Source organism: Pocillopora verrucosa, chromosome 11, assembly GCF_036669915.1.
Source record: "Pocillopora verrucosa isolate sample1 chromosome 11, ASM3666991v2, whole genome shotgun sequence".
Lineage (NCBI taxonomy): Eukaryota > Metazoa > Cnidaria > Anthozoa > Scleractinia > Pocilloporidae > Pocillopora > Pocillopora verrucosa.
This window is the reverse complement of record NC_089322.1, coordinates 4,405,203-4,417,533: the sequence shown is the minus strand read 5'-3', so window position 1 is coordinate 4,417,533 and position 12,331 is coordinate 4,405,203. Positions and strand designations below refer to the sequence as shown.

The following is a 12,331-nucleotide window of genomic DNA, read 5'->3' as shown; positions in this document are numbered from 1 at the left end:
AAGAGTGCATTATTTAGTTTTAGTCGAGGAGGCGGTGGGGGGGATATTTGGTCACGTGATGCGTTCTGACCAATCGTGCACAAGCAAAAATAAATGTTTGATTTTTAGCCACGATAGTGTACGGTTATTTGTTTTAATGCAAAATAAAAACATCTGCATCACAGGTTGGCTCAGCTGGCATTAAGTGTTTCAAAGAGATGCATATAAAAAGGAGCCATTACTAAATGATAATGGATTCCTGATTTAAGATAAAGCACTACGATATTGAATAAGTTATTAGACACTTCTGTGCGTGTTATCCCTTGGTATTTTTAGGAACTGTGCCATATTGTAACGAGCCCGTAAGGCGGGTCAAAATACAAAAAAACTCGTTAAAATACCCAGAAATACCACACACCAAAACGTCTGATAAGATATATTTACTAACACCTCGCATTTTGACTTAACCCTTTAACTCCCATGAGTGACTAAGACAGAATTTCTCCTTACAATATCAATACAATATCAAGCAGACAAGTGATGAGAATAAAGAAAAATATTAATTAGGAGATTATTAGTTGATCCAATACCAAATTCTCCAAACTAACATCACAAGAACTATATGGCAGATAGTAGTTTAGGTGAATTACTAGTGAGATCTTGGGAGTTAAAGGGTTAAAACTGACAATCTGCGCATACTAGGTAATACGCTGGAGGGACATACTAAGTTTTGATAAGCAATTGAAAGGTCTTATGTCTCCGCTGTATGCCCTCAACTGCGCTTTAAACGCAGATGACAGTGCAGCTATTGGTTAGAAATGTTAGATTCTTTCCCTTGATATTCCAAGTATCACGCCCGGAGACAGTAGGATGTGTGTGTTTGCTACTGAAGTGAGACAAGAGAAGTAAGTATACACGATGGGTTTTCTCCTTAATCCACAAAGAGGAAAGTGTTGTTCAGTCTTGAATTGGTCGCCCATTATCAGATTAGAAGGTTTCACGTATCACCAAGGCAATTGCTGAATAAATACTGAAAAAGAAAGAGAAAGTTTCTTTCATTTCAACACAGAAAATTGCTTGTAACCAAGGTGGTAAGCGTACTAGTGGAAAGAGCGTGAGTTTCTAAGGACGCACGCGAGAGAAAAAAACAAAAAGAGGAGAGAAAACAGCTGGTTTGCAACAACTCAATAAGAAAAAAAGGAGATTACCCATGTGAAGAATATGCTAGAGATGTAAACTAACTGTTGGAAAGTGTATTGCATGATTTATCTTTAGTAATTTTCTAAATCATATCTATGTTCGTCCCACGTCTGGATCGACTGCGCATAGCACTGTAGTGATTGTAACTGGGTTGCCCGTGCGAGCGCGACCCTCGGGCATCGTACGCGAGCGAGCAATAAAGATTCGTGTTTTACTCAGAAACAAACCAACAAACGAGAAACAGGAAAAATAAACAGGAAAGCTCCCTGTGAAAGCTCCCTTACGAAATTCTAATTAGAGAATTTCAATATCGATCACTTCTCCACGCACCTTATTGGCTCTATTGCGCTCGAACAGTCGGAAGCTGAAACCAACGCTGCTCTTTACATCTACCACACTGTTCATCAGTTCACAGGCCCTCTCATTCTCGTCATGCTTTCCAGAATACTGATAATTATAAGCCAAACATCTGGGAATCCGAAGGCAAAGATCCTCGCATTGAATTTCTGATACAACAGACTGATGGTAAATCACGTGACCCTGTAGCTGTTTGTCCCGAACACGTTCTCTGCTGATGGGTAGAAGTTTTTCGAGATGGCACTCCGAAGGCTGGTCAGTTGTTGTAAATGTTGGTGGTATATCCGTAGGTTTCGGCGCCTCTGCAACAAATTCAAAGAGAATTTGTTTTTATTATCTACAGTGGTAAATGAAGTTCAGACGCTTTTGTAAGCAGGTTCTCTAGAAGCAGAAAAAGCGTCCATAACTGAAGCTAGTCGCATACGAGAATTTATAGGTTGAACATTCGCATGGGAGCATCGATTAGGGCGCACGGTTTATGGGAAACACTGCACAGAGGGTACAGAGTTTTGTATTGCAACCATACTCACTGTTTTTAATGAACTTAATGAATTCTTGATTGCGTTGTAATCATTTAGGAGAACTGTCGCCGATTCTTTTGCCCCGCACACATGCATTTGAAGTGAAAAGAAAAAATAGAAAAAATTCTCAAAGGTTTTTCCGTTCGCCTTAACCTCGCGCCATCTTCTCAATCAATCAGATGTGGTCTGACAAAGCCAATCAGTCACCACTTGATCTTAGACAATTTCTAATTCTTGTCGTTAGTGACGTGTCAAGTCGACGATACCTTGATACGACCTTTATAATCGTCCAGGGTTTCTTGATAACCTTTTTTTTCTGCTTCCATGGAATCTTAAGATTTAGTTTAGCTTCATTCAAACATTTTTGCCTTTACTCACCTGTCGGGACAGGACAAAAGTTGCATGTCTTTTGGCATTTGTACACAGCATAGTCGGAAGTCCTTTTGCATTTGCCAGTGGTCTTCCAAATCCAACAAAAATAACCTCTATCTGAGCAAGATGCTGGCGCCATTGTTATATAGGGTATGAAACAAATTGGAACAGTAAGTAACTTGAGACCATGAATGACTTAGCATGGGAGGGGTAGGGGGAATAGAGAGACGAGAGGAGATAAAAGGGCAGTGGGGTGGGCAGAAATGTGGTTAACATGTTGCTTCTTAGCCGGCACAGCTGGCGTAACTTTGGCGAACTAGCGCTCACTATTATCTTGGTTAAAAAAATTATAATCGCCATCTTTGATTTTTATTTTTATAACAGTAGAAGGCTTGGGCGGGGGGGGGGGGGATGAGCGACGGTCAAAAAGTAAGGAGAGGGTGGGGACGGAGCGATAGAAATCTTCTCGTCTTTCTCCACCGCGAGCCTATGATGTTAACTCGCCCCAAAAAGACACCTGCGATACAGGCTGGTTCTCCAATGTAACTAGCCTATGGATGCGCTCATTAATAGATAAAACTGGTGTGTAATACAGCAGCTTCAGCCATGGTGGGTGAACAACACAATTCAACTTAAGAGTTCTCTGACCGTGCGCTCACGATGGATAGAGCTGGTGTTTAATACATACCAGTTTCAGCCACGATGAGCGCAAATAATTAGGCGAGGTGGAGGCTCGGGCGAACAATGCAATTTAATTGATTAGTTTGCTGACCTGACTAGTTTACTGACTACTGACCGATAAACATTAATGAGCCGAAGAAACAAATGACCGAGAAACAAGTAAAAAACTTTTGTAGTTAAGTTTAAGGTTTAAACATCATTTTGAAATTGGACCTTAGTTGTGTTTGTATATAATTAACCGGGAGATCCACAGGCGGGTTGGCGGAAAAGTAAAACAGTTCCTCTTCGATGGAGGAGATTAAATCAAAACTAATAAAAGAAAAAATTAAACAAGTTTACCATACTTGCAAATGCCGCCATGTACCACAAACTCCAGCTAAAAACTGAAAAATCAAATAACCAATGTCTTAGAATATTTTTGTTTGTTTGGAAGAAATTATATACATTTTTACAACTCCGGCCTAAATTCATTGATCAGTCATTATTTATCGTCTCGGGAGGGGGGGGGGGAGGGGGAAGAGAGAGGAGGAATCACATGGTTTTTGGAGTGACGATGGGGGGAACAGTCGTCGTCAACAGAGTCCACAAAGGGGAGGCTACAGAAAATTAACTGCCAACAAGAGATTATAATTTCTAGCTGTCAATTGACTGACCATGAGGAGGGGCTAGGAATTCATAAGAATATTAAGAGCCTAATCGGGGATCAGGTAAATTTTATCATCACGCATCAAAATCCTCTGCTCTCCCCCCCCCCCCTTCCCTCCCCCCACAGGCGGTAGATAATGACCGGTTTATTAGGATAATAAGCGAGTGGCATTTCAATATGAGCTTCAGGACGCCACAGAAGTGATTAACTTGTAACCTCTCCTAGTGATATCCATACATAATCCAGCGCACAGATAATGAGAATACTCAAACTCATTAGGCAGAAGTTGTTATCTTAATCTAACACCAAATTCTCGTAACTAATTCCCCAGGAAGTGTGTAGCAGCTAGAGGGGAGAATTAACAATCAGATCGTGGGATTTAAAGTGTTAAACGGTTTCCCTATCATGGCCTTTCATGAGCAGAACCCCTTGGAAAAAGCAATAAAGCCTCTTGAATACATCTTGATGACCCGTCGAGAAATGTTATGTCAGCTGGCTTACGACTTATGCTCTCACAGCCTGCTTATCAAAGCTTGAGTCATCATGTGTATGACAAAAAACAGCATAGTAATTACGACGCTCGTACGATTTTAAGTTTTTCCCTTTGTCTGTTCACTCCAAATAAAAACGTTTTTTTCATAACTTCTAATTATTTATTTAGCTGAATGAGAAAAGGATTTTCCGAGGTACAGCCCTAAGAATGATAAATTTGCAAGTTATCTATTTGAAATCTCGAAACAATCTTGTCTCGCATATGTTTCCCCTATTTCCTCACATGATTCACACATCCTTTTCAAACTAAAATATTTCATATTTTTAAGTTAGTTATTCAAACACGCCGTTTACTCTTCAGCAACAGCAAAATGGGTGACTAAAGATATATTTTACAGAAGAAATTCAACAACACTTTTGAGACACAACATATGCTCATGCAGATTATCAATGTATACCTCTAACTCATTTGTTTTTTTATCATGATATGAGAGAGAAGAATTATTTTGCTTCTTGAGTCAAAAGGTATTATGTATTCGCTGTATACATTGTCATCTCACCTGTAATTTTTAACCCTATCATTGTTTCCGACTTGGTGGTTTTTCTCACTAAATGACAGTTGTATTTTTCTCCTTTTTCAAGTCCTTTCGGTGCTCTGTTTTAAAACTAATGACACCTTGACTGATGATTGAGTTATGGTTAAAAGGACCGTGCGGCTATTGCAAACATTAACTAAACTTAAGGAGGCAAAAGACAATGGTCTCTCATCCAGCCGTTTGAAAAAATAAACAAAGCTGTCCAATGTTTCATTAAGTTCTGACATTTTCAAATTTTTAGTTTTAACATAAAATCATTTACACATTTAAAATAGAGCTTTATAATGTTAATTTTGAGGACGTCACAAATTTTCATCGCTCGTTAAAACTGCACATCAGAGTTAGGAAGGTTACAAGTTTAATTTTAATGTTGGTGGTGAGAAAGAGCGAGTTTCTCAATACCACTGACTTTAATAACCTATTTCTGTTTACATAAAAAATATCGTTGCGAAGCAACTTGAAAACCAGGCAGATCCGTCAGTGATAAGAATCATTTGATGTCTTTTATCAACAGATTATCTATTTTCCTCGCGGAAGTCTGATGTAAATGGTCGAGTCTTTAGGGGAAAATGGTTTTTTGGTACACCACATTATTTTTTTTCGCTGAAAAGAAATTAAAAGTATTAATTTACCACAAAGCTATTAGTCACTGCAGGTGCCAACTCATAGAAAAAACATTGACGTGAGGGTCATTATCTTTTCATCGGAACATAACTCCGAGGGAAGTTTGGGTCCGAGGCAACTCGACCCAAGCCCCCCTCCTTTACGCGACCAGAGCCAATTAAGTCTCCTGTATTTTTCTCGCTCCGCCGCTACTCTCCCTTCCTTTTACAAACAGAACGCCTAGAACAGACTATCGTTATCATGGTTGCTTTATCGAATCTGCAAGTTAGAACAAAGTCCGTCATTTATCGCCTGAGGTAGTGTTGGGGGGGGGGGGTGAGAGGAAGGAAGGAAGGAGGCGAGTGGTTTAGGGAGGGAAATAGAGGAGGAATCAGTCGTCCTCAAAGTAGTATAAAGGGAGGTTATAGAAAATTAATCGCCAGTTAATTGCCAATAAGTGAGGATCATAGGAATACCAGAGAGCCTTATGGGGGATCAGGTAAATTTAATCGCGGCATGACTAAAAACCCCACCCCTCCCCTCCCAGACAATAAATAACGACTGGTCCTCAGCATAATTATTTTCTTTAGATAAGATAAGATACTTTATTAACCACCATTGCAGCCATAGGCTGAATTACGGGATATTTACAAATACTGATGATAACAAAAGAGAATAAGAAAATTATCTACATCTTATAGACATGGCTAAAAATAAAACTGTTCTTCAAACGCTCGGTTTTTTTTTCAAAAGAGTTGTAAACTGTTGTACGAGTATATTTTCAGAAACCCGTTGGTCGCGTTTCTTGGAAGAAAGAAAGCCGTTAGCCGAAAGACTACTGAAGGTTCTCATTAAAGATAAAATAAAAAAAATGCTTTCATTTAGATCTCAATAGATCTTTACTCAGTTCCGAATCCTACACTCGATTGACCACAATCTTGACAGTAAGTTTGTTTCGATGAAAATTTTTACCCACAAATAACATTTCACTGATAAATAACTTTGAAAGCTTAATTGTTAATTAGGTATCAGACAACTGTATCAAGCTGGTTCTCGTTACTCTAAAGGAAAACATGTAGGTTTCTTCTTGTTAAATTTCTCGTAAATGTTTGTGCTAAGCTTGTAATAAAACCAGGGCAAAACTTCTTAGGTCAGCTTTGCAGATCAGTCCTTCTACGGTGTTGTAGTTAACACGCCAATATACAAAAAAAAATTATTGTGGAACTTGGAATTCTAATGCAACCTCGATCTACGGTTTCTTCACACTAACTAAGGGCCAGCAATTATCTAGGTGATAAATCCAGTTTAAGCTTTTCCTCTACGCTTTTTATCTTTAGTTGTATGCATTGTAAGGCATTGAAGGATTCCAGCCGTACTTTTCCATCATCTGATCCTCCAGTTTTCTCAATTCCATCAGCGAGTTGTGCTTGGATGTGAAAATACTGTGCACAGACACACCAAATAAGGCTACTGCTGTAGCCAGGAACGCCAACACTAGAGCTTCGCCAAAAACCATGATTGCGCACCTGAACGAAAATATAACAAAAAAATATTCATACATGCTTTTTCCTAGGTCATCCATTGATTAAAACTCATCTTACCGCGATGCAAGCGTGAAGCGTTCAAGTCTCGCGTGGGTAGAGCTCGTGAAAAATTAAGACGTGCATGCGGAGACGAAATAGACCAGTATGTGGTTTTTTTCACGAGATATTTATTCACGTAAATTTCAGTCTGTCTAAATTTGCATCTTTTCAAGTCCATTCCCCTGGGTGGACGCTTCGCATGTCTGAGTTTCACTTTTGGAGTTTTCAGTTTCGACTAGTAAGTGAGCTTTTCGATTGTGCGTTGTAAAACCAAAACCAAAATAATCACGAAGGTCAGTCAGAAGAAACGAAATACCATTAAGAGCCAATGAAACCTTAAAGAAAAAAACCAACCAAGCTGCCTAAGGTGCGGGAAAACTCAGACGACCAGGTTGTGATGGTTTTAGTTTTGCAACTAATTAGCTGAGATGGTGGTGCGAGTTTTCTGGACCAATCACGAAGTGAAGTTCAAGTTGGTGAATGAAACTTTGAACTTAAACTTGATGTAAAGGAAAAACAGAGCAATCATTGATTACTGTCGACAAACAATTAAAAATTGCTCTATTCATTCTATTCGCTTTTGTTCATTTTCTTTATTCATTTACTTTCCGCAATAAATTACTGAAGAAAGAAGACACTAGTATAATGTACGCAAGCTATTGTTTGTGCTCATCAACCCTTGATTACACCCAAGAAAACGCCCCCGAATCACCTTTTTCGCGAGCTTTACTTCTTCTAGAAGGAAAACAGACAATTGGATACCAGTGATCCCTCAGAATATCTACTTAAACATTAAGTTTGTTTTGTTGTTTTTTTAAGTTCGCTGGCATTAATCTGCATAAATCACAGCCATACTCTGAAAAGAAAAAATAAATAAAATAATCGTCTGTCGCTAATTTGTTCTTAACCCGTCGAGGTTTGTCTGGCCAAGTCTAGCCGTTATAATGCTACGAACAATGGATCAAAGTGGTACGATGTATTCGGTCCTTTTCTCAAGTAAACGTATCTGGATCAATAACAGTATCTGTATCTTTACGACCAGTTTTTGTAAGTTCGGATTGATCTGATTTCGTTTTTCATTTGAAGACCGAAGAAAGAAGACGTATTTACAAATATGCAGTGCGGCTGCTAATCCATAGACAATCAAGACACTTATTGGCAAAAGCTTTTAGCTTCGCCTATTGTCAACCTTAAGGCGCTGAAAGGAAAGTATTTGCTTCAGCCGAGAAAAACAGTGTATATTTTTTTCTTTGCATATTTTTGACGGGGTTCATTTGAGGTCTGCACGAAATAAAAGTGAGATCAGAGTGTTCGTTTTTGCGGTTTACTAATGGTGGAAATTTAAACGTCTTGTTTGCCATCTGTTTCTATTTATAGACAAGTCGGTGGCACATTTTTCATGTCTACAAGTGTTTTTTTTTTAGTTATAAAAGGACGGAAGAGAGAACGAGAATTTCCGATACCCGTTTCAGCGAGACTTTTTTTGCATGTAGCAAAATACAGGTAGTGCAAAATCTTCAGATTTCGTTTTCGTCTGGAGAGAGCCCTCCAATTTAATTTATCTAAACTCTCAGGAAACCATCAGAGCGCAAACTGTTTACATGCTGAATATTAATTACCTCGCAAACTACACGATAGTACGTGACCAAAACATGTTAAATTTTCCCGTTACGCTGTTTGCTTCTTTAAATCACAATGGGGGAATAATAGCGATTTAACATTTACAAGTGAAAAAACTCAGCGTGCAAACTAGCGTCTTTACTAAGTGAGAGGCTTACCCAACAGAAATCTGCAAGTTAGAACATAGTCTGCCATTTATTGCCTGAGGTGGTGGGGGTGGGGGGAGGGGGTTTTGGAAAATAGAGGGGGTATCAATCGTCCCTAAAGTAGACTAAAAGGAGGCTATATAAAATTAACTGCTAATTAACTGCCAATAAGCGAGAATCATAAGACTACTACAGAGCTTTATGGGGGATCAGGTAAATTTAATCGTAACAAGACCAAAATTCCTACCCCTCCCCTCCCGGGCAATAAATAACAACCGGTCCTCAGCATAATTATTTTCAGAAGAGTTGTAAACTGTTGTACGAGTATATTTTCAGAAACCCGTTTGTCGCGTTTCTCAGAAGAAAGCTGGCCGTCAGCTGAAGGACTACTGAAGGTTCTCATTAAAGATAAAAAAAGGTTTAATTTAGATCTTACTAGATCTTTACTCATTTCCGGATCCTACACTCGATTGACCACAATCTTGACAGTAAGATTGTTTCGATGAAAAATTTTTAACCTACAAATAACATTGAACCGATAAATACCTTTAAAAGCTAAATTGTTAATCAGGTATCACACAACTGTATCAAGCTGGTTCACGTTACTCTAAAGGAAAGCATGTAGGTTTCTTCTTGTTAATATCTCGTAAATGTGCTAAGCTTATAATAAAACCAGGGCAAAACTTCTTAGGTCATCTTTGCAGATCAGTCCTTCTACGGTGTTGTAATTAACACGCCAATATACAAAAAAAATTCTTGTGGAACTTGGAATTCCAATGCAACCTCGATCTACAGTTTCTTCACACTTACTGAAGGCCAGCAATTATCTGGTTGAAAAATCCAGCTTTTCTTCTACGCTTTTTATCTTTAGTTGTATGCATTGTAAGGCATTGAAGGATTCCAGCCGTACTTTTCCATCATCTGATCCTCCAGTTTTCTCAATTCCATCAGCGAGTTGTGCTTGGATGTGAAAATACTGTGGACAGACACACCAAATAAGGCTACTGTTGTGGCCAGGAACGCCAACACTAGAGCTTCGCCAAAAACCATGATTGCACACCTGAACAAAAAAATCAAAAATAAATTTTCATATATGCTTTTTCCCAAGTCATTCCATTGATTAAAACTCAAGTCTCCCGTGAGTAGAGCTCGCGTAAAAATGAAGGCGTGCATGTGGAGACGAAATAGACCTATAGGTGGTCTTTCTCACGGGATTGTCCATGTCACCATTAGTAGATTTGTAGAACTTTTAGTCTGTCCAAATTTGCATATTTTCAAAGCTCCATTCCCCTGGGTAGACGCTTCGCATGTTTGAGTTTCACTTTTGGAGTTTTCAGTTTGGATTGATTAGTGCACTTTTCGATTGAGTGTTGTAAAACCAAACCCAAAATAATCACATCTACATAGGCAACTCAGAAGAAACGAAATACCATTAAGAGCCAATGAGACCTTAAAATAAAACCGACCAAACTGCCTAAAGCGCAAGAAAAGGCGGACGACCAGGTTGTGATGGTTTTAGTTTTGCAAGTAAATAGGTGAGATGGTGGTGTGACTTTTCTGGACCAATCACAAAGTGAAGTTCAAGTTGGTGAATGAAACTTTGAACTTGAACTTGATGCAAAGGAAAAACAAAGCAATCACTGATTACTTTTGGCAAACAATTGAAAATTGCTTTCTTCATTCTATTCACTTTTGTTCATTTTCTTTAGTCATTTACTGTCCGAAATAAGGTATTAAGGAAAGAAGACGCTTGTACAATGTACGCAAGCTATTGTTTGTGCTCATCAACCCTTGATTACACCCCCGAAAACACCCCTGAATCACCTTTTTCGCGAGCTTCACTTCTGTTTTAAGAAAAAGAACGATTGGATGCTAGTGTTCTCTCGGAATATCTATCAAAACAATAAGTTTTAAGTTAAGTAAGTTATTTTTTTTATTTTTAAGTTAGTTAACAGTAATCTGAATAAATCACAGCCATACTTAAAAAAAAGACACTCGTCTGTCGCTAATTTATTCTTAACCCGTCGAGGTTTGTGTTGCCAAGTCTAGCCCTTACTATGCTTTGCACAATGGATCGAAATATTACGAAGAACTCGCCCCTTTTCTCAAGTGAATGTATTTTTACAACCCTTTTTTGTAAGTTCGGATTGATCTGTTTTCGTTTTCCATACAAAGACCGAAGAAAGATGACGCATCAGTTTACGAGTAAACATCGCGGCTACGAATTCATAGTCAATCAACATACTTATTGGCAAAAGCTTTTAGGGTCGTCCGCTCTCAACCTTAAGGCGCTGAAGGAAAATATCTGCTTCAGCCGAGAACAAGAGTGTTTTTTTTCTTTGCATATTTTCGACGGAGTTCAGTTGAGGCCCGCACGAAATGAAAGTGAGATCGGTGTGTTCGTTTATGCGGTTTACTAATGGTGGAAATTTAAACGTCTTGTTTGCCATTTCTTTAGTCGGCGTAACTGACCTTGGTAAATGCAATAGACGGTTCTTTTTCTTAGAATACAGCGAAGAGTCATATTGCATCTTCATGAGTAGTTATTGAGGATTAAGAGAGGTCCTTTGTCTTGACTTTACATGGGGTAATGGAAACACTAAAAATTGATCTTATGCGTCGGAGCTGTTTGTCGATCCGTTTACTTGTTTAGAAATTTTGGATGACCACCGTGGAAAATTCGTTATTCAGTTAAAAAAACGCTTTGCCTCAAGCACGAAAGTTATTCTGCACCATATTCTAGTGGCCAGAGGTTGCAATTATTATGGGGACTAGATCTTATTTTAAGATAACAAACGGTCAGCCCCTTCCTCATATCACCCTAACGAATTCTTACTTCACTTCATTGCTGTTAAGCAAAACAACTGCCTGTTCAGGCTTTCTCACAGCTGAAACACTTTTTAGCTTCAAAGAACAACAATGAAAACATCTTCCATCAAGATCTTAGCGAGGTTTTAGCTTAACGCTCGCTTAATTTCTAGGGGATAATACTCAGCTGTTACGCAGTTCATTTTCAAATTCAATAATCTAATATGACCGTTTTATCCGCTAAATGCCTGTAAAAGCGGCAAATGCTTGAAAAAATTTATCCGAAATAATAATGAGCAATGCTTGACCATTTTGCAACGATTATACCCAAAAATTACCTTACCTTTTCCCAGGATAAGATTTCTACGCAAAATCAACCGCACACCTGACGAGATGTATTGTCAAGTTTGTTTTTATCGATCGTATGATCAATTTCTGTATATTTGAATACTAATGAGGCATAACAACAAAGGAAATTTTCCGTCAGCATCAACTGAGGTGATTAAAGTCACGTTTTTTTTGCTGTTAACATTCCTAAAACTGTGCACTAAGTCATAACAGAGATTAGAAGCACTGGAATATTCTTCAAGGCTTATCGAGTGTATCCTTTTCAGAAAACACTCACCAATTCAATCCTTCAGCATCAAAATAGGCTCTTCTCTCAGTCATTGACTTGAGGCTTACTTTAATTTACGCACTGAAACGAAAAGAACTGGAAATCAGTGGA

The 12,331-nt window shown here is 38.6% G+C and overlaps 1 protein-coding gene and 1 long non-coding RNA gene across 2 annotated transcripts; both read right to left on the bottom strand.

The window, feature by feature from the left end:
• Window positions 1-45: 45 nt before the first annotated feature.
• LOC131777953 (uncharacterized) lies at window positions 46-4,931 on the bottom strand. Its single transcript, XM_059094330.2, has 5 exons — window positions 4,809-4,931; window positions 3,455-3,493; window positions 2,436-2,558; window positions 1,510-1,838; window positions 46-1,009 (listed from the first exon to the last, which is right to left on the bottom strand). Exons 1-5 carry the CDS (start codon window positions 4,828-4,830, stop codon window positions 977-979), a joined length of 546 nt encoding a protein of 181 aa, XP_058950313.1. The 5' UTR covers window positions 4,831-4,931; the 3' UTR covers window positions 46-976.
• A 3,621-nt stretch (window positions 4,932-8,552) lies between these two features.
• Window positions 8,553-12,061, bottom strand: LOC131777915 (uncharacterized). The gene is made up of 2 exons (XR_009339655.2): window positions 11,948-12,061; window positions 8,553-9,856 (listed from the first exon to the last, which is right to left on the bottom strand). It is a non-coding gene; the product is annotated as an uncharacterized lncRNA (long non-coding RNA).
• Between the last annotated feature and the right edge of the window lie 270 nt (window positions 12,062-12,331).